Source organism: Geotrypetes seraphini, chromosome 16, assembly GCF_902459505.1.
Source record: "Geotrypetes seraphini chromosome 16, aGeoSer1.1, whole genome shotgun sequence".
Lineage (NCBI taxonomy): Eukaryota > Metazoa > Chordata > Amphibia > Gymnophiona > Dermophiidae > Geotrypetes > Geotrypetes seraphini.
In genome coordinates, this window is record NC_047099.1 from 32,087,017 (window position 1) to 32,108,086 (window position 21,070).

General features: G+C 44.7%; 1 protein-coding gene across 11 annotated transcripts in view; it reads right to left on the bottom strand.

Moving 5' to 3' along the window:
- GIGYF1 (GRB10 interacting GYF protein 1) overlaps window positions 1-21,070 on the bottom strand; it is a 332,123-nt gene that overhangs the window by 203,127 nt on the left and 107,926 nt on the right. For all 11 annotated transcript variants that reach the window (XM_033924367.1, XM_033924371.1, XM_033924372.1 and 8 more), the window contains one exon: window positions 6,881-6,976. In XM_033924367.1, coding sequence (XP_033780258.1) covers window positions 6,881-6,976 — 96 coding nt within the window. Of the gene's footprint in view, window positions 1-6,880; window positions 6,977-21,070 lie in introns of those variants that run through there.

Sequence of the window (21,070 nt, forward strand, 5' to 3'; positions counted from 1 at the left end):
TAGAACTGCTTTTCTTCACAACGCTGTAAGTCTGATGCTATAGCAGAAAGATCGGCATGCTGGGTTGGAGCACAATGTTTTAGGAGATTGGCATCATGATGTGAAGATAAGTTCAACATGGTTTCTTGTCCTTTTTCCCTATTTTCCTATGCACAGTGGTGGAAGTATATCCCGTTTTGAAAATTGCATTTTGATATTTGTGGAGTATTTTGCTTATGATACATACGTTGAACGGCTGGAAACCCAGTGGGTTGTCGTCTAAATATTAAATGAAGTTGAGGCTCTTTCTCCACTTTAAGGAAATGTTTTTCGAGTGAGTGTCACCATCACTTGGCTAATAACATTTTTTCATATTTTGTGATTAAATTTTGTATTATATAATTTTTCTTGAGAAACATTTAAATACCTGCGTAATATAAATATGCACGAGTCAATTCTCTTTCATTTGAAAGGAAACTCTGCAATGAGAGGGCATAGGATGAAATTAAGAGGTGATAGGCTCCGGAGTAATCTGAGGAAATACTTTTTTACGGAAAGGATGGTAGATGTGTGGAACAGTTTCCCGGAAGAGGTGGTGGAAACAGAGACTGTGTCTGAATTCAAGAGGGCTTGGGATCGACATGTGGGATCTTTCAGAGAGAGAAAGAGATAATGGTTACTGTGGATGGGCACCAATAGAAGTCTCCCCTCAAAAGGCATATACACTTCTCCCTCCGTATTCGCAATGATTGGGGATTGTGAATACGGAAAAACTGCAAATAACAGCAACGTATATATATTTTATGCTAGCAGGCTCCAGAGGGCAGAAAGACTCAGGCACTGGGCAGAAAAGTGGTGCACATAATGGGGTTAACCCACACGAGACGAGGGTTCGCTTATTTGCATAGGGTTAAAGGTTGCCATGTCTCGCATGGGCTAAACCCAGGCTCCTCGCGGCAGTGAGGAGAATAAGTAGCAGTCGCTGCCTGACTCCCGGCACAGAGCCTCAGGTTGAAATTGTCACCGCACCAATCTACCTCTGCCAGCCTCATGTTTCACTTCTGTCTCCCAACACTTTAACCACCTCCTCCCGGATACACCGCCTTTTGCCATTGCCTGCCATGTAATCACCCCGGGCAGGCAACTGACACCTAGATCTGATGTCATACACAAACCACTGACGTGTGTGGGAGCAGGTAGTTGCCTAGGAAACTGCTGTTCTATCACCAGGGATGGAAGCAACCTGAGGAGGGAGTTGGGGAGTTAAGTGGGAGGTCAGGGTGCAGAATTCAAAATGCTATAAAAGCCTTGATATCTGGTAAGCAGTGATTTTCTCTGAATCAAGTGCTTGGAAAAACATGCCAAAATTTTTATAGGTACTGTACTGTGCTCATGGATGATGTAATTTGGGGGAAGGAGTCAGCACGCAAAAAATTGTGAATAATCGAAATTGCGATTGCTGAAACTGCAAATACAGAGGAAGAAGTGTATATTGTCCTATTCAAGTGAAAGAGAAAAAGAAAGACAGAGACAGACAGAAAAAGGCAGAAAGAGACAGACAGACAGAAAGAAAGACAGAGGCAGAAAGAGACAGCAGAAAGAAAGAAAGAGAGACAGACAGAAAGAAAGACAGAGACAGACAGCAGAAAGAAAGAGACAGAAAGAGAAACAGAGAGCAGAAAGAAAAAGAGAGGCAGAAAGAAAAAAAAGGATAGACTGAAAAGCGACAAATCACCGGGCCCGGACGAATCCACCCAAGGGTACTAAAAGAACTGAGGAATGAAATAGCTGAAACACTCCAACAAATTTGTAATCTATCCTTGAGGACTGGGGAGATACCGGAGGACTGGAAACTAGCAAATGTCACGCCTATGTTCAAAAAGGGATTGAGGGGTGACCCGGGGAACTACAGACCAGTGAGCTTGACTTCAGTTCCGGGTAAGATGATGGAAGCACTGATAAAGGACAGCATCTGCAAACACATAGAAAGAAATGGACAACTGAAAACGAGCCAACATGGCTTCTGTAAGGGAAGATCGTGCCAAACAAACTTACTGCACTTTTTCGAAAGGATAAACATCCAGATGGACAAAGGGGAATCCGTAGATATCATTTACCTCGACTTCCAAAAAGCCTTCGACAAAGTACCCCATGAGCGGCTACTTAAGAAGCTGTGGAACCACAGGGTGGGAGGGGATGTACACAGATGGATCAGACACCGGTTGGCAAGTAGAAAACAAAGGGTTGGAGTGAAGGGCCAATACTCGGACTGGCAGAGGATCACGAGCGGTGTCCCGCAGGGGTCGGTGCTGGGACCGCTGCTTTTCAATATATTTATAAATGACCTGGAAACGGGAACGAAGTGTGAAGTTATAAAATTTGCGGATGACACCAAACTCTGCAGCAGGGTTAGAACCGCAGAGGAGTGCAAAGACCTGCAAAGGGATCTAAGCAAACTGGAAGAGTGGGCAAATGTGCTTTAACATAGAGAAATGCAAGGTCATGCATATAGGGAAAAGGAACTCGATGTTCAGCTACAAAATGGGGGGAACATTACTGGGAGAGAGTAAGCTTGAAAGAGACTTGGGTGTACTGGTAGATACAACAATGAAATCATCGGCACAATGTGCGGCGGCCTCAAAGAAAGCAAACAGAATGCTGGGCATCATTAAGAAGGGTATCGCAACCAGGACGAAGGAAGTCATCATGCCGCTGTATCGAGCGATGGTGCGCCCGCATCTGGAATACTGTGTCCAGTATTGGTCGCCGTACCTCAAGAAGGACATGGCGATACTTGAGCGGGTCCAGAGAAGAGCGACAAAAATGATAAAAGGTATGGAAGGCTGTTCATACGCTGACAGGCTGGACAAGCTGGGGCTCTTCTCCCTGGAGAAGCGGAGACTTAGAGGAGACATGATAGAAACTTTCAAGATCATGAAAGGCATAGAGAAGGTAGACAAGGAACGATTCTTCAGACTACAGGGAACCACAAGTACAAGGGGGCACTCTGAGAAACTGAAAGGGGGCAGGTTTAGAACTAACGCCAGGAGGTTCTTCTTCACTCAGCGGGTTGTGGACACATGGAACACGCTCCCAGAGGATGTGATCAGGCAGAGTACACTAAGGGGATTCAAAGAGGGATTGGATAGATTCCTGAAGGATAGGGGGTTGGGGGGTACAGATAGAGGTAGATAGGTTATAGAAAGAATATAGATAGAAAAATAAGGGGATATAGGGCTAAATAAAAAAAACCTGACAGGTCATGGACCTGATGGGTCGCCGCAGGTGCGGACTGCTGGGCGCGATGGACCTCTGGTCTGACCCAGTGGAGGCAACTTCTTATGTTCTTCAAGAAAGAAAGAAAGAAAGAGAGAAAAGGAAAGAGAAACAGAAAGAAAGAGAAAAAGAGAAAAGGAAAGAGAAAGAAAGAAAGAGAGAGAGAGACAACCTCAAAGGGCAGGCGAGCAAGTATAGGTGAGAGAGACACCATAAGGAGTCAAGGAGTAAAGTAGAAAAGGAAATAGGAATAAAGGAGAAATTAGGTTCTTACCTGCTAATTTACTTTCTTTTACCCTCTCCAGACCAGCATAGGTTAATCTTACAAGCGGGTTATATCTCATCACGACTAGCAGGTGGAGACTGACAAAACTTTGGAATAGAACATATCATATGACTCCTCCCTAATTACCTCAGTCTGATGAATAGCCAAGCAGAACTAACTATAAACAGAAAAACAAACAAGACTCCAAAAGGAGTAACAACTAATAAAAACAGGAACAAATGCAAATAGCAAAGGTCCCCACAGCTCGCCAGCTACACCAGCCAAGCCACAGCCGCTGTTCTAATCTCTCTGGCCCTAAAAAAATACTAGAAACCAACCAAAAAATTTAAATCTATACGCAAGAACACGACAATAGACAGGGTGGGGTCCTATGCAGGTCTGAAGAGGCTAAAAAAAAGTAAATTAGCAGTTAAGACCCTAATTTCTCCCTTCTTTAGCAACTCTCCAGACCGGCATAGGTTAATCTTACAAGCGGGACGTACCAAAGCAGTCCCCATCATGGGTGGGACCCCTGAAGGGCCGACACCAGAACACACTCACCGAACACCGCGTCCCAACGCACCTGAACATCCACAAGGTAGTGTCTAGCAAATGAATGCAAGGAAGACCAAACAGCAACAATACAAATATCCACTGGAGGCACCAGCAGCCTGACCCTGAGTGGAATGAGCCTTGAGAAATTCCGCAAGAGGCTTTTTCTGAAGAAGGTAAGCAAAAGCAATAGTCTCCTTGATCCAACGTACAATGGAAGCCTTGGAAGCGCCATCCCCCTTACGAGGACCCTCTAGAAGAACAAAAAGATGATCTGATTTTTGATCTCCTGGGTCCTCCGCACGCAGGCCTGAAGGATCTGACCAACATTCAATTTGCACAACTGTTTCTGCTCAGAAGAACCCTCCCAACTATCTAGCACCAAGAGGACCACCGACTGAGTGACTTAAAAGGAGAAACTACCTTTGGCAGAAAGGAAGGAACAGACCGTAACATGACTCGTTCCCTAGAAAAACTCCAGGAAGGGAGACCTACAAGAGAGAGCCTGCAGCTCCGAAACACGTCTAGCAGAAGTAATAGCCACCAAAAAGACCGCCTTAAGAGTAAGGTCTTTAAATAAGCAGGCACCCAAAGCCTCAAACGGGGGACGTACCAGCCTGGACAGAACCAGATTCAAATCCCAAGAGGGAACAGACGGTCGCAAGGGAGGATTGAGCAACTTGGCCGCTCGCAAGAAGCGAATGACATCAGGAATGGCAGTCAGACACTGACCCTATAATAACTCACCAAAGGCTGACAGGGCCGCAAGTTGAACCCGGAGAGAAGACCATGCCAGGCCCCTGTCCAGGTCATCCTGCAAGAACACTAAGATGTTAGGCAGGGAAGCATGAGAAGAGACCACTCCCTGCGCCATACATCACAGAGAGTAGAGTTTGGACAATTTCCTGGAGGAAAAGGCCATAGTCTGTTATTGAGAAAGACATGGTGCAAACCACTGCTTGCCCTGGATTGGTAGCATGGAATGTTACTACTCTTTAGGTTTTGGCCTGGTACTAGTGACCTGGATTGGCCACTATGAGAACGGACAACTGAGCTTCATGGACCTTTGGCTATTCTTATGTCTTCTCTAGTTTCAGCAAAGCCAGCCATAAAGTTCCAGCAAGTTAATCGACCACTTCCTGTGAGTGGGTGACCAACACCCTTGAATTGGTCGACAGCTGCAATGAGCTCCCTATCCGAGGAGACTGGCATCCGTCATTACAACCACTCAAGATGCTATCCGAAGGGGCATGTCCTTGGTAATGGACTGAAGAAAGAGCCATCAATCCGGACCTACAGCATCCAAGGTAGAGACTTCTTTAACGAGTCTGTCTGCGGCGACAAATGCATAACGCATGCATAACACATGCTGGAGAGGGTGCATTTGGGCCCTCACCCAAGGAACCACATCTATTGTAACCTCCACTGAACCTAGAACTTGAAGAAAGTCCCACGCTGACAGAACTGGCTTCTGGCTTCCATGCCTCTGGACAACAGACACAGCCTGCAGCCATGTCAAACAAGACACCCAGGTACTCCAAGGACTGTGTCGGAAACAAATGGCTCTTTCTTACAATCCAACCCAGACCCTCTAAGACTCATATTACCCGATCTACTGTGCACCAACCCTCAGGCGATGAGGGGGCCCGGATCATCCAGGTAGGGATGCACCTACAGACCCATTCTTTGTGGTTGGGCTGCCACCACCATCACTTTGGTGAATGTGCGGGGAACTGTGGCCAGGCAAAGGGCAAGGCCGAGAACTGGAAATGCTATTCCAGGTCATGAAATCCTAGGAACTTTCAAATAACATAATGAGCAGAGTAGAACAGAAACAATCCTTCCGGCTCATGTGCAGAAAGGAAAAACTGTAGGTGGCAGTAGAGCTCTCAGTGAAGTAGGAAGGTTATAGAAAAAAATCTGGAGTGGATTCCTTCTGCAGAGGCTCGCAGGCATGGAAAGATAACCCACTTGTCCAGAATGACACACCTATTGCACTGAAATAATGTTGATAGGTTTGGGGTTGTCATTTTTTTTTTTAATTTCTTTTTGTTCTGTGTGATTCAACCTATGAAGACTATAGTATGAAATTATGTTTAAGATTGTATACTGCAATTTTCCAAATAAAAAATATATTTGAGAGTACAAAGAGAAAAACCTCTTAATTTATAGGAGAGCTTTGTTGTTGAATCAATGCAGAAAAAACACAACTGAAAGGGTTGAGGAGACTACTGCATATGCTCAGAACTTTACATTCAGCTGTGAGCTCTGGTAGTTTTAACTTCCTAGCAATGGAATCGTCCACTTCTGTGCCTGACACAATTCTACTTGACAACAGAAACATATCTCCTCTGCTCACTCAACTCACTTTCTCTCTCATGCATCAAAACTTCTTTCAGGAACCAGCCAATGCCACAGGTATTCTTGTAGAAACAGGCTTTGCAACTACAAAGTTGGCACAGTAAAGCATACAAAGTTGCAAATGAAGTTCCCACATATTACTAATGCCAATACTTTTACCAAAAGGAAGGCAATTTTCAAAGGTTAATTTTATCTAGATGACTATTTAATTACCCAGGTAATAGCAATTGAAAAAACTGTCCTCACCATTTCACTGCGAAAACTAACTCCATAGTTGTTATGAGAACATGTTCATTTGATTTTTGTAGGGATGAAAAACAAAATTAAGAATCATTAGACTTCTACTCATTGGATGAGAGCTATGACCCATGAATAGAGGAAAATTCCCAATCGGGGGGGGGGGGGGGAATCAATCTTGTACTTTACAACCTATGCCATCATCTTTACCTGCTCTTCTTCAGTTAAAGGGACTAGTGCTAGTGGCTGAAGTGGTTCATCCTGAAGAATCACAGCAAACTCCTTATCCTGCATTTCCTCTGGGACCTACAAAGAGAAAGAGGAGACATTCAGTAGAGAATAAAAGCAACCATACTTTTTTACACCAAAGCCAGCCAACCTGCCCCTCACTTCAATAAAGAATTATGTCTTACCTAATTCATTTTCTTTTCTTTTTCAGCAACGCTATTCTGAACTAATGCTGCCCGATTCAAGAAAAAAATTTTTGATTCGATTCAATTCAGCCTACTGAATCGATTTTCCGATTCGATTTAATAAACAAACAAAAAAGACTTTTCCTCTCTCTGTTAAATCCTAGCTCATGTTTGTGGTCTAACACCAGCTCTGGCAGGATACCCATTTCAAATCTGACATATTGTAATCACAAAATAGAAAATAAAATTATTTTTTCTACCTTTTGTTGGCTGGTCATTATTCAAATCTTGTTGGTCCCAGACACTGGTTGTCTTCTGATAACTTGTTTGCCAGGGTCTCTTTCTTTCTCCGTGCTAACCATCCATCTTCTATCTCTGTCCTCCCCTTCCGTTTCTCTTCCCTTCCCCGGAGATCTGGCATCTTTCCTTTTTTTTTTGTCTCCATCCAGACACCCACTTTTTCTCAACTACCCTCCTATCCAGTATCTCTATCTCCCCCTCCACACCATCCCTTGTGTCCAACTTCTCTCCCTTTATGTTTCTTTCCTCCCTAAATTCCATTGTCCACCATCTCTCTCCCTCTCCTGTTTTTAGATCCATTATTTCTTCCCCCCACAAAGTCTGGCATATGTACGTCTCTTTGAACCCTCCTTCCATCCCTCCCTCCATGTACTTCTACAACAAAGCCCACCTCCCCTGAAGGCCTGCACCCCCCACCCCCCGAAGCCCTGCATCCCACTCCTGAAGGCCTGTGCCACCACTACTTAAAGGCCTGCCCCACCCCCCACCCCCACCCCGAAGGCCTGTATCCCATCCCTGAAGGCCTGTGCCACCCCATCCCCCCGAAGGCCTGCATGTTCCCCCTGGCCTCCCACGTACCATTTACCTAATATCAGCAGCCTACAGAGAAGATCGCTGGTGCTAGCGATCTTTGCAAGCTGCCATAGGTCTTCGGAGCTGTTTCCTTTGTCGCGATCCTGCCTCTGACATCAGAGGAGGGACACAGGACCGCAGAAGAGGAAACAGCTCCAAAGACCTATGGCAGCTTGCAAAGATCGCTAGCACCAGCGATCTTCTCTGCAGGCTGTTGATATTAGGTAAATGGTGCACAGGAGGCCAGGGGGGAAGCTGGACACTAGCACTTCCTGACTGACCCTCCCCCCTTTGCCCTCTAAAATGGGTGCGGCAGTGGCCGGCTAGCAAGAGGCAGCGCTGCCGCTCCTGCTTTAGGGGATGAGGGGGGAGAGTCAGTTACCAAATCGGAAGGCCGATTTTTTGTTTTGTTTTAAATAGATTTGAATCGATTCACCCAAAGTGAATCAGTGAACCGATTCGAATCGTGAATCAAGTAGCACTATTCTGAACAAATGGATGTTATCCCTTCCTATCAGCAGGTGGTGGACAAAGAAAACTGAATAATGCCACTAACATTAACAGCATAAGATACAGTGCTCCCAAGAACAATCCAGTATGCATCTGCACAAGAAGGAGGTTCCGTTTGGAACACACCTCTGCCCCATCAAATATTGCAGCTGCAATGAAACTCAAGCAAGCAAAATATTACAGAGTTGCACTTGCTACCTTGCATATATCAGGATATAGCCATATCACATGAACCCACATGACTACCAATCAGAAAAAGCACAGTTAGTTACCGTAACAGGTATTATTCAGGGACAGCAGGCATATATTTTCACAAATGGGTGATGTCATCCATGGAGCCCCAGTAAGGACAGAATTAAAAGTGTACTGTCACTTTAAGTTTTAAGAAACTTTGCGACTGACAGCACCGCCCATGCTCGAGTGCATTTCTACCTGACGTAAACTCACGGTACCTCACTTTCATAAGCAAGCTAAGAAGCCAACCAGGGGAGGTGGGTGGGTTGTGAGAATATCTGCCTGTTGTCCCTGGATAACACCTGATACAGTAAGTAACTATGCTTTATCCCAGGACAAGTAGGCAGCATATTCTCACATGTGGGACTCTCTAGCTTAGTACAATGGGATGGAGGGAGTGTTGGCCACTAAGAAAAAATTTAGGAATACTGCTTGGCTGAAGTGAACATCCCAGACAGTAGAGAGATGTGAACTGAGGACCAAGTAGCTGCTTTACAGATTTCATCTATGGGAGTGGAATGCAAGAAAGCAACTAAAGCTGTCATAGCTGGGACCTTATGCTGTTACATGACCCCCAAGCTGCAGCCCAGCCTGAGCACAATAGAAGGCAACACAGGCTGCCAACCATGTGGATCAAGTTCTCTTGGTTAAAGGTCGACCCAAACTGTGACGATCAAAGAAGAGGAACAGTTGAGACGGTGTATGTGGCTTAGGCCATTGAAATTGATAAGTCACTGCTGGTTTACAGTATAAGGTATGAAGAGATGTTTCTCCAGGGTGAGAATGAGGCTTGGGAAGAAACTGGAAGCACAATGATTGATTCCAATGAAGTCCCGTGACTACATTAAGTAGGAATTCAGGATGGGAGCAACGAACTACCGTATCCTGGTAGAAAACTTAAAAGGTGGGTCCAACACCCACGCTTGGAGCTCACTCAACTGGTTGTGCACGAGTGATATCACTGTGAAAGTGAGAGAGGCAAGATGAGTAGAAGACATTGGCTGAAAAGGAAGTTTCATCAGTCTGGTGAGAACAACAGTAAGACCCCAAACCAGAGGAAATGGTTTGAGAGGTGATTACCAAAAAAATTCTGTGGAGTGACGATGTTCCTTTTTTTTTAGTTCAATATTTTTTATTGAGTTTTTTGAAAAAATATAAGAAACAGTTCAAGTACAGGGTATCAAAAAATAAAACAAAACATTTAGTATAACAAATATTCAGTTACATTGTGCAATGTAGAATTGAATCGTTTTAAAAGATCTAAAGTACTAGGACTGTTCATGAAAAGATAATAAAAGAAAAGATAAGAGGAAAGAGAAATTGAAGGAAGAAAGAAAAAGAATAAAATGAGGAAAAAGATGAAGGTAAAGAAAAAGAAGAGGAAGAGGAAGAAGAAGAAGAGAGGAGTGTCTATGAAGTAGATTGAACATATGAGTCTAAGAATTTCCAGGGTGATTTACATTGTATCAAACTTTTGGAAAGTCGAATTATATTTTTCTTTTCATAAGCATATGATTCAAATTTATGATACATGCTCAAAGAATTCCACCAAAAGGTATAGTTTAGTAATGAAGAGTGACGATGTTCCTAAATGGACTTTATTTGAAAGTGTCAAAGTTCCAAAGGTACACTGAAATCATCCACATAAAAATAAATTAATCCACATAAAATAGGTTATCCATATGAAAGCCTTAAAGGACCTAGTCCGCTAGGGATACAGGACTAGGTCCTTTAAGGCTTTTATGTGGAGGGTCCTGTATCCCTAGTGGACTAGGTCCTTTAAGGCTTTTATGTGGATGAATTTATTTTTATGTGGATGGAATTATTTTATGTGGATGATTTCAGTGTACCTTTGGAACTTTGACACTTTCAAATAAAGTCCATTTAGGAACATCGTCACTCCATAGAGTTTTTTTTTTTTTTTTCTCTTGGTTTTCTTCTCTGTAGATATTTTGGGATCAATTCCTTTTGTTTTTTGAGAGGTGATTACCGTATTTTCGCGGATATAACGCGCACCTGTGTAAAACGCGCACAGGGGTATAGCGCGCAGAAATCACGATGATATGTACCAAAACTTTTCTATACCGCGCTCAGGCATATAACGCGCATGATGCCCGACGCTCCTTTCGCCCGCCCTGACTTTCCGTGCGCTGTCCCGACTCTCCGTTCACCCCCCTGACTTCCGTGCACTGCCCTGACTTTCCGTGCGCTGTCCCGACTCTCCGTTCACCCCCCCTGACTTTCCGTGCACTGTCCCCCCTTGAAGTCCTGTCCCCCTTGAAGGTCTGTCCCCATTCTGAAAGCCTGATGCCCCCCCCCCCCGACGTCCGATACATCCCCCCCCCCGGCAGGACCACTCGCACCCTCACCCCGAAGGACCGCCGACTCCCCAACAATATCGGGCCAGGAGGGAGCCCAAACCCTCCTGGCCACGGCGACCCCCTAACCCCACCCCGCACTACATTACGGGCAGGAGGGATCCCAGGCCCTCCTGCCCTCGACGCAAACCCCCTCCCCCCAACGACCGCCCCCCCCAAGAACCTCCGCCCGTCCCCCAGCCGACCCGCGACCCCCCTGGCCGACCCCCACGACCCCCCCCACCCCCCTTCCGCGTACCTTTGGAAGTTGGCCGGACAGACGGGAGCCAAACCCGCCTGTCCGGCAGGCAGCCAACGAAGAAATGAGGCCGGATTGGCCCATCCGTCCTAAAGCTCCGCCTACTGGTGGGGCCTAAGGCGCGTGGGCCAATCAGAATAGGCCCTGGAGCCTTAGGTCCCACCTGGGGGCGCGGCCTGAGGCACATGGGCCAAACCCGACCATGTGTCTCAGGCCGCGCCCCCAGGTGGGACCTAAGGCTCCAGGGCCTATTCTGATTGGCCCACGCGCCTTAGGCCCCACCAGTAGGCGGAGCTTTAGGACGGATGGGCCAATCCGGCCTCATTTCTTCGTTGGCTGCCTGCCGGACAGGCGGGTTTGGCTCCCGTCTGTCCGGCCAACTTCCAAAGGTACGGGGAAGGGGGGTGGGGGGGTCGTGGGGGTCGGCCAGGGGGGTCGCGGGTCGGCTGGGGGGGCGGTCGGAGGTTCTTGGGGGCGGGCGGTCGTTGGGGGGGGGGGGGTTTGCGTCGAGGGCAGGAGGGCCTGGGATCCCTCCTGCCCGTAATGTAGTGCGGGGTGGGGTTAGGGGGTCGTCGTGGCCAGGAGGGTTTGGGCTCCCTTCTGGCCCAACTACACAAAGGTACGGGGAAGGCGGGTGGGGGTGTCGTGGGGGTCGGCCAGGGGGGTCGCGGGTCGGCTGGGGGACGGGCGGAGGTTCTTGGGGGGGGGCGGTCGTTGGGGGGAGGGGGTTTGCGTCGAGGGCAGGAGGGCCTGGGATCCCTCCTGCCCGTAATGTAGTGCGGGGTGGGGGTAGGGGGTCGCCGTGGCCAGGAGGGTTTGGGCTCCCTCCTGGCCCGATATTGTCGGGAAGTCGGCGGTCCTTCGGGGTGGGGGTGCGAGTGGTCCTGCCGGGGGGGGGGGGATGTATCGGACGTCGGGGAGTCGGCCGGGCAAGAGGGCTTGGGCTCCCTCTTGCTCCGATCGTGGATGCGGGTGCGGGTGGGAGCGCGTGCGAGCGGTCGTTCGGGGTGGGGGTGCGAGCGGTCCTGCTGGGGGGGTGAATCGGGCGTCGGGCGGGGTGGGAACTATGTTTAAAAACTTTTCTATACCGCGCTCAGGCATATAACGCGCGAGGGGTATGCGCGGTAGGTAAAATCACGTATAACGCGCGCGTTATATCCGCGAAAATACGGTAGATACTAAAAATCCCTTCATAACCCTGGGAACATAAGGATGAGCAGTAAGACAATTTTTGTTGAATGGCATGGGGAAAGCACTGATGGAACTAAGATGAAATGTGACTGAAGTGGTTCTAAGACCTGAATTAGATAAGTGAAGAAGGAAATCCAACATTGAATATATTGAGAAGGATGAAGCATCCTGATGATGAAGAATACACCATGATGAAAACCATGCCCACTTCTGAGAGTAGCACTGCAATGTAGACATTTTCCTCGATGTATCCAACATGCTAAAGAGGTACCAAGCTGCCAAGTACAAAGACTGCAGATTGGGAAAAACCAGTAGAAAGGCATCTACCTGTAGATGATGGAGAGGATCGTATGGAACCAAAGTGAGGCAGTGTGTAATCGTGGGAGAATAGAAATAAGTTTATCTGAGGAGTTCCCCAGATGCGAGAACACCTGACATCCGGTTGTGGGGAAAAAAGTGTCCACTGATGTGGGTGAAAAAATCTGCTGAGCATGTCGCCAGAGTATTCTTTGCTCCTTTGACATAGAGAGCATTTCAAAATACGTTTGGAGCAACTGCTCAATTCCAATCCTTTCGGCCTCTCGCATAGGATCAGAGAACCCACACTTTCTCCTTGGTGTATACTAGGGAGACTTGAAGGGAAGATACTATAGTGAAAAATATGCAGAGTATTCAACATCGCTTTGAGTTCCAAGGGGGTGCAAGTGAGCTTTTGCACCTAAGTAGAGCCATGACCTTGTGAGTGAAGACTGGCCAGGTGAGCTTCACAAGTGTATTTGGTGAGTTCATGGTTAGAACTTTCATATGTAAAGGCATTTGCAAAAGCCACCCTGTGGAAAAGTACAAAGAGTATAGCTTCCACTTAAAAGTTGACGAGCTGGAGATCAGTGAGATACCAGGAACCACTGAGGTGTTCTACAAGGAAGACTTCTGAAGAGAAAAACATGGATTGTAGACATGTTTAAAGTGGGACTTCAACCTGTGTCCCTTGACTCTTAAGGCTCAACTAAGGTAATAGTAACATCTTTCTACTGGCTTATATGGATGGAAGGTAATAGACTTGATTGCAGCAAAAAAAAAAAAAAAAAAGCAAATTAACTTGTCATTGCTGAGTTACGATTGCCCTGAGGTGATTCATGTCGAGCAGGGCCCCTATTAAGTTTAGAGGTTGAGATGGTTGATGTTATTAATAATAATAATATATATATATATTTTTTTTTTAATTATAACATTTTATTGAAGGAATCAAATAGATATACAATAAAATGATACAAAGAGATATTCATTACAATTAAATTCATAAAAAAACATTTGCACACATATTTTATCATTCCTCCAAAATATATTTTAAATTTCTAATCAATTTTCTCCTATATCCCTCTTATTACTTTAGATTGTTTTTATTATTATATTATAATAAACAGAATTAAACAGAAAAACATTTCAAGTAATTTAACATAAATTAAAATCATCATTCCTATTTCCCTCCCTACCCTAGAATGAAAGGTGACATGAAATATCAAATGAATAAAAATATTAAAAACATTTACTTAAATTTAATATAAAGTATTAAGAATCATACTTCTTGCTTTCGAGGATAATTTTTATATATAAGGGTCCCAGATTTTTAAAAATAAACGTGTTCTTTTAGGAAATTTACGAACCTTCAAACCCTCAAATAAAATTAAACAATGGAATTGATTCCTCCAATGCCAATAACTTGGAGGATCTTTTTGCAATCAATATTGCAATATGCATTTATGACCAATCATACATGCCTTTTGAAATAGAATACATCTATCCTGTCCAAAGACACCACAAGCTGCTGCTTTACCGAATAATACCCCTTTTGGAGATTCAACCAATTGACAATTCCATAATGACCCTAAAAATAATAGGATGGCAGACCAGAAAGATTTAACCAGATGACATTTCCAAAATGCATGAGATAAAGTATTAGAATCTTTTTCACATTTGATACAAATAGAAGAATTAACTAATCCTGAATGAAAAGCTTGTACTTGTGAAAAATATGCCCTATGCAAAACTCTATATGTACATTCTCTCCAAATATATCCTGTAATAATTTATTCTTATATACCGCCTAACCAGCAGTTCATAGCGGTTTACACAATAGGTACTCAGCATACAATATAACAACATCATACATAATAAAATTCTAAGTCACTAATACAAGTATTAAAACTAATGAATACAAAAAAAAAACACCACCACCACAATATAAACTAAAATAAGTATAGATAAAGATTAAAAGTACATTATAACTACATGATAATATGAAAATCAATAATGTATATTATATTGTTTAAATAAGTGGGTTTTAAGATCTTTTCAAAATTGATAGTAAGTAAGAAATGGAGAAACAAGAAGATTAAAACATGAATTCATTAATCCTGCTTGGAATGCTAAGGTCCTATCCAAAATTTTTTTATAACAACATGCATTTGCTGAAGGAAAATAAAACCAACCAGATCTACGAATATTTTTCTTAGAAATAAAAAAAAACTAAAATGAGAAGTAAGGTAAGCCAGCGCTAAGCCAAATAAAACTTTAAAACAAATGCATCCAAATTTAAATAACACTCTAGCCTCAAACGGTAGGATTTTGGAAAACCAACTTCGAACTTTCAGTGTTGAATAAAATAGCATTGGACTGTGGAACCCTTGGGCTCAAAGTTTGGTACCTCTCATGTTTAAGGGAAGTTGGTACCAAAACTATCAGGCACATAATAAACAGTCTAAGAGAAGATGCCAGGCCAAAGGGCAGAACTTTGAAGTAAAAATGTTGATGGGCTAATCAAAACCACTCAAACAGTCCAGGCACAGAAATAACTGATATGTATCTGTGATATCTAGAGAGCATAGCTAATAGTTTTGATCTAAGAGTAGCTTTAAGATTCCAGAGATAAAATTTGAATGTTTCTTGAACTAGAAATGATATGTAGATTTAGTCATCTTTGGAATGGAAAATACCTGAAGGAGAAACCCTAATTTTTCTGAAAAGGGGATACTACCTCATGGACATATAGTTGAAGCAGAGCCTCTATGTCCCGAAGAAGGGACGGGAAGTCCTGAAAGCTATAAGTGGGCTCTCCTGGATAATTTGGAGGTATGTCGACAACATGAAGAAAATATGAAGAAATTGTAACCATCCTTGATGACAGAGAGAACTCAAAGGTTGGTTGTTATCAAGGCAAATGCTGTGGTAAAAATGAAGATGGCGTCTGATTGGTACGGAAGTGGCTAAGAAGAAAACAGCAGATATGCTTAACCTAATACACAGAAGAATTGAGGCCTGAGCTATTTGAGTGTTATTTTTGCTTCTTTTGCAGTGGCAGTTCAGAAGCAGAAGTATATCACCGCTAATATCCTATACCCTAATACATTTTATCTTATTATATTCTATTGTTATTTTGTTTACCTTCTGTATTTTTCCCTTAATGTTTCTTCTTTACTTTATTGATTTGTATTTCATTCCCCCTTACCCAATGTTATGATTATGTTAAAATTTGATTTTAATCCCATGTTGTTTTTTAAATATTGTCGTTTATTGTATTGTTACCCATCAAATGTAATTTTTAAACTGTTCATCGCTTAGAAGTATGATTAAGAGATTAATCAAAAAAACCATTAAACTTGAAACTAATGTGAATAAGAATGCTCAGCAGAATGCTTCGAAGTATGAGGTGTAGACCTTGGCCCGTTCAACGTTCATTGTACATCTTTCTGTGGCCATCTCTATAGAATCACCAAAAAGCTCTTCCCTTAAACATGAGAGTTTGGCTAATGTATTTAGGAGATGGATGTCTATATCAGAGACTCTTTCTCATAGCTACTGATAAAATAATAATAATAACAGTTTATATACCATAGGACCGTGAAGTTCTATGTGGTTTACAATGATTAAAAAATGCTACAAATTGAATAGAACTATGAAGTTAAAGCTAGTGACTAACAGTTCTAGAGATCAGTTATTGTGGAATAAGATTGTACAAATCACCTACCTAAGTACTTCAGGAACAGATATGTTTTTAGGTGTTTCATAAATTCTCCATAAGTAGTAAGCATAAGCAATTGTTCCAGATCTTAAGAACATAAGAATTGCCGCTGCTGGGTTAGACCAGTGGTCCATCGTGCCCAGCAGTCCGCTCATGTGGTCAAAGTCCAGTGCTCTAAATGAGTCCAGCCTCACCTGCATATGTTCTAGTTTAGCAGGAACTTGTCCAACTTTCTCTTGAATCCCAGGAGGGTGTTTTCCGCTATAACAGACTCCAGAAGAGCATTTCAGTTTTCTACCACTCTCTGGGTGAAGAACTTCCTTATGTTTGTATGGAATCTATCCCCTTTCAACTTTAGAGAGTTCCCTCTCATTCTCCCTACCTTGGAGAGGGTGAACAATCTGTCTTTATCTTCTAAGTCTATTCCCTTCAGTATTTTGAATGTTTCGATCATGTCCCCTCTGTTTCCTCTTTTCAAGGGAGAAGAGGCCCAGTTTCTCCAATCTCTCACTGTATGGCAACTCCTCCAGCCCCTTAACCATTTTAGTCACTCTTCTCTAGACCCTTTCGAGTAGTACCGTTTCCTTTTCCATGTATGGTGACCAGTGCTGGACGAAGTACTCCAGGTGAGGGCGCACCATGGCCCTGTACAGCGGCATGATAACCTTCTCCGATGTTCATAATCCCCTTCTTAATCATACCTAGCATTCTGTTCACCCTTTTTGCCACCGCCACGCATTGTGCAGATGGCTTCATCGACTTGTCGATCAGAACTCCCAAGTCTCTTTCCTGGGAGGTCTCTCCAAGTACCGCCCCGGACATCCTGTATTCATGCATGAGATTTTTGTTACTGACATGCATCACTTTACACTTATCCACGTTAAACCTCATTTGCCCTGTCGATGCCCATTCTTGAGCTTGATTATGTCACGTTGCAGATCTTCGCAATCCCCCTGTGTTTGAATAACTTCGTATCGTCCGCAAATTTAATCATCTCACTCATCGTACCAATGTCCAGATCATTTATAAAGATGTTGAAGAGCACGGGTCCAAGCACCGAGCTCTGCGGCACCCCACTGGTGACGCTCTTCCAGTCCGAGTACTGTCCATTTACCACCCACACTCTGTTTCCTATGCTCTAGCCAGTTTTTAATCAACGTGAGTATTTCACCCTCGATTCCATGGCTCGCAATTTTTGGAAGTAGTCGGCCATGTGGAACCTTGTCGAACACCTTCTGAAAATCCAGATATACAATGTCGATTGGGTCGCCCTTGTCTATCTGCCTGTTTACTCCCTCGAAGTGCAGCAAGTTCGTCAAACAAGATCTGCCTTTGCTGAAACCGTGCTGGTTGTTTTCATCAGACCGTGTCCGTCAAGGTGATCAATGATGCGGTCCTTTATCAGTGCCTCTACCATCTTTTCCGGTACTGAGGTCAGTCTCACCGGTCTGTAGTCAGTCTTCTGGAATCTTTCCCTAAGTACAGGAAGAGTCTTGGATTGGAAAACGGCCAACGTTATTCCACTCCATAAAAAGGGATGCAGGACGGAGGCTGAGAATTATAGACCGGTGAGTCTCACATCGATAGTGAGTAAACTTATGGAAACACTAATCAAACGCCAATTAGATACGATCCTGAACGAGGAGAATCTATGAGATCCCCATCAACATGGTTTTACGAGGGAAGGTCCTGTCAATCAAATCTGATCAGCTTCTTTGACTGGGTAACAAGAAAGCTGGATATAGGGGAGTCCTTGGACGTCGTGTACTTAGACTTCAGCAAAGCGTTTGAAAGCGTCCCGCACCGAAGGTTATTGAACAAGATGGGCTCGATGGGATTGGGTGAAACATTAACCGCATGGGTTAGGGACTGGCTTAGAGGTAGACTTCAGAGGGTAGTGGTAAACGGTACCCTCTCCGATACGACGGAGGTGATAAGCGGAGTGCCGCAGGGCTCGGTCTTGGGCCCGATCCTATTTAACATATTCGTAAGAGACTTGGCTGAGGGGCTTCGAGGTAAAATTACATTATTCGCCGATGATGCCAAACTATGCAACATAGTAGACAAAAGCACAATAGACGAAAGCATAGTGCCCGACAAAAGCTCAATGCCCGACAGTATGACGCAGGACCTACTCCTGCTGGAGCATTGGTCAAAGACTTGGCAACTAAGTTTCAATGCCAAAAAATGCAAGGTCATGCATCTTGGCGGCAAAAATCCATGCAGGACTTACACCCTAAATGGTGAGATCCTAACAAGGACTGTAGCAGAACGTGACTTGGGGGTGATCATTAGCGAAGACATGAAGACTGCCAATCAAGTGGAGAAAGCTACATCCAGGGCTAGATAAATCATGGGCTGTATCCGTAGAAGTTTCATCAGCCGTAAGCCTGAGGTCATAATGTCGTTGTACAGATCCATGGTGAGACCCCATCTGGAATACTGTGTACAATTCTGGAGGCCGCATTATCAAAAAGACGTGCTGAGAGTTGAGTCGGTTCAGCGAATGGCCACCAGGATGGTCTCAGGACTCAAGGATCTCCCGTATGAGGAATGACTGGGTAAGTTGGAGCTATACTCACTCGAGGAACGCAGAGAGAGGGGAGACATGATCAAGAAGTCAAATATGTCACGGGCCGTATCAAGGTGGAAGAAGATCTCTTTTTTCTTAAAGGACCCACGGCAACAAGAGGGCATCCGTTGAAAATCAGGGGTGGGAAATTTCATGGCGACACCAGAAAATATTTCTTCACCGAAAGGGTGGTTGATCGCTGGAATAATCTTCCACAATAGGTAATTGAGGCCAGCAGCGTGTCAAATTTTAAGAAAAGATGGAATTGGCATGTAGGATCTCTTCATGGAGGTAGTTAGGGGTTGGGTCATTAGTGTGGGCAGACTGGATGGGCCCTTTTCTGCCGTCATTTTTCTATGTTTCTATGACAGATTGGCTATTATTTGAAGCAGTTCAGCTATAGTCTCTTTCAGTTCCTTGATGACCCTCAGATGGATGCCATCCGGTCCCGGGGAATTAACGCTCTTAAGCCTACCAATCTGCCTGCATACCTCTTCTAGACTGACCGTCAACCCTGTCAGTTTCCTGTCTTCGTTTCCAGCATATAGCCTGATGGGTATTCCATAATGCTGCCTGATGTGAGAAAAGAGGTTGATGATGTCTTTTAAATTTACATCCTCTAACCGGTGGAGAAACAAAATTCAAGCGTGAGCTTCTCTTATGTTTATTGGTTAAGAAAGAGAAAAAGTCAGTTATATATTTAGGGGCTAAACCGAATAGTATCTTAAAGCAAAAACATCCAAACTTAAACATCACACATGCCTCCATCGGCAACCAATGCAGAAGTCGGTAAGAAGGTGTTACATGATCGAACTTCTTCAACCCAAAAATCAGCCTGACCACCGCATTTCGCACCAGTTGTAATCGCTGCATATTCTTCTGAGAAATTGACAGATAGGCTATATTAATAATAATAATAACAGTTTATATACCGCAATACCGTGAAGTTCTATGCGATTTACAAAAGATTACAGGAGGTATAAAATGAGTAAACTTAAGAGAGAAGAGAGTGAGAATAGGTGAAGAAAACCGTTATTGAGAGAGGTGTACGGGTCAGTTGTCTAGGTACTTCAGGAATAGGTATGTTTTTAGGCGCTTCCTGAATTCCTCGTAAGTGGTGGGCGAAAGCAATTGTTCTAGGTCTTTGCCCCATAATGCTGCTTAATGTGAGAGAAGGTGTTTGTGGTGTTTAGTTTGCAACCTCTGACTGGGAGGGGAATGAAGTTCAGATGTGAGCTTCTCTTGTGTTTGTTGGTGGAGAAGGTGAAAAGGTCCGTTATGTATTTAGGGGCTAGACCAGGGATGCCCAAAAGGTCGATCGTGATCGACCGGTAGATCGCGAAGGCAATGCATGTCGATCGCGTTGCCTTCGCATTCTACTTGCTTCCCAAGAACCAGATGGACCCGAAACATCCTGGCAGTCCTCGCGCGCCCGGCAGCTCTACTCACTACCTGCACGGAACAGCGCCAGTCACTCAGTCAGCCTCCTTCCCCCCCCCCCCTACCTCTCAGGGATTCCCAGGCCAGCCCTGGAGCTTTCTCCTTTGCCATGGGCCGCCCCACCAGAAGAAGGAAGTTTCGTCAAGTGAGGCGGACTGGGGATCAGGAAGCGGCAGAGAGCGTGAGCACCCTCGGAGACGGCGGTACGGAGGGTAAAAGCGGGAGGAAGGAAGGATTCGGGGGGGGGGGGCGGGGAGAGAACTGATCGAACGCCTCTTTGCTTCATTGATGTCTCCGGGGGGGGGGGACCGTCCTTGGAAATACATGCAGGAAACTCCCGTTCTGTGAAGCAGCTTGTGAAAGGTAGTGTTTGTGGCTCCTAGGGGGAGGAGGGGAGGTGGTGGTTTGGAGGCCTGTGCCCCGATGATGGCGGTGGTTTGGAGGCCTGTTCCCCGATGGCGGCGGCAGTGGCTTGGGAGCAGGCAGGGAGACAGAAAGAAGGGGGAGCAGGGAGACAGAAAGAAAGGGGGAAA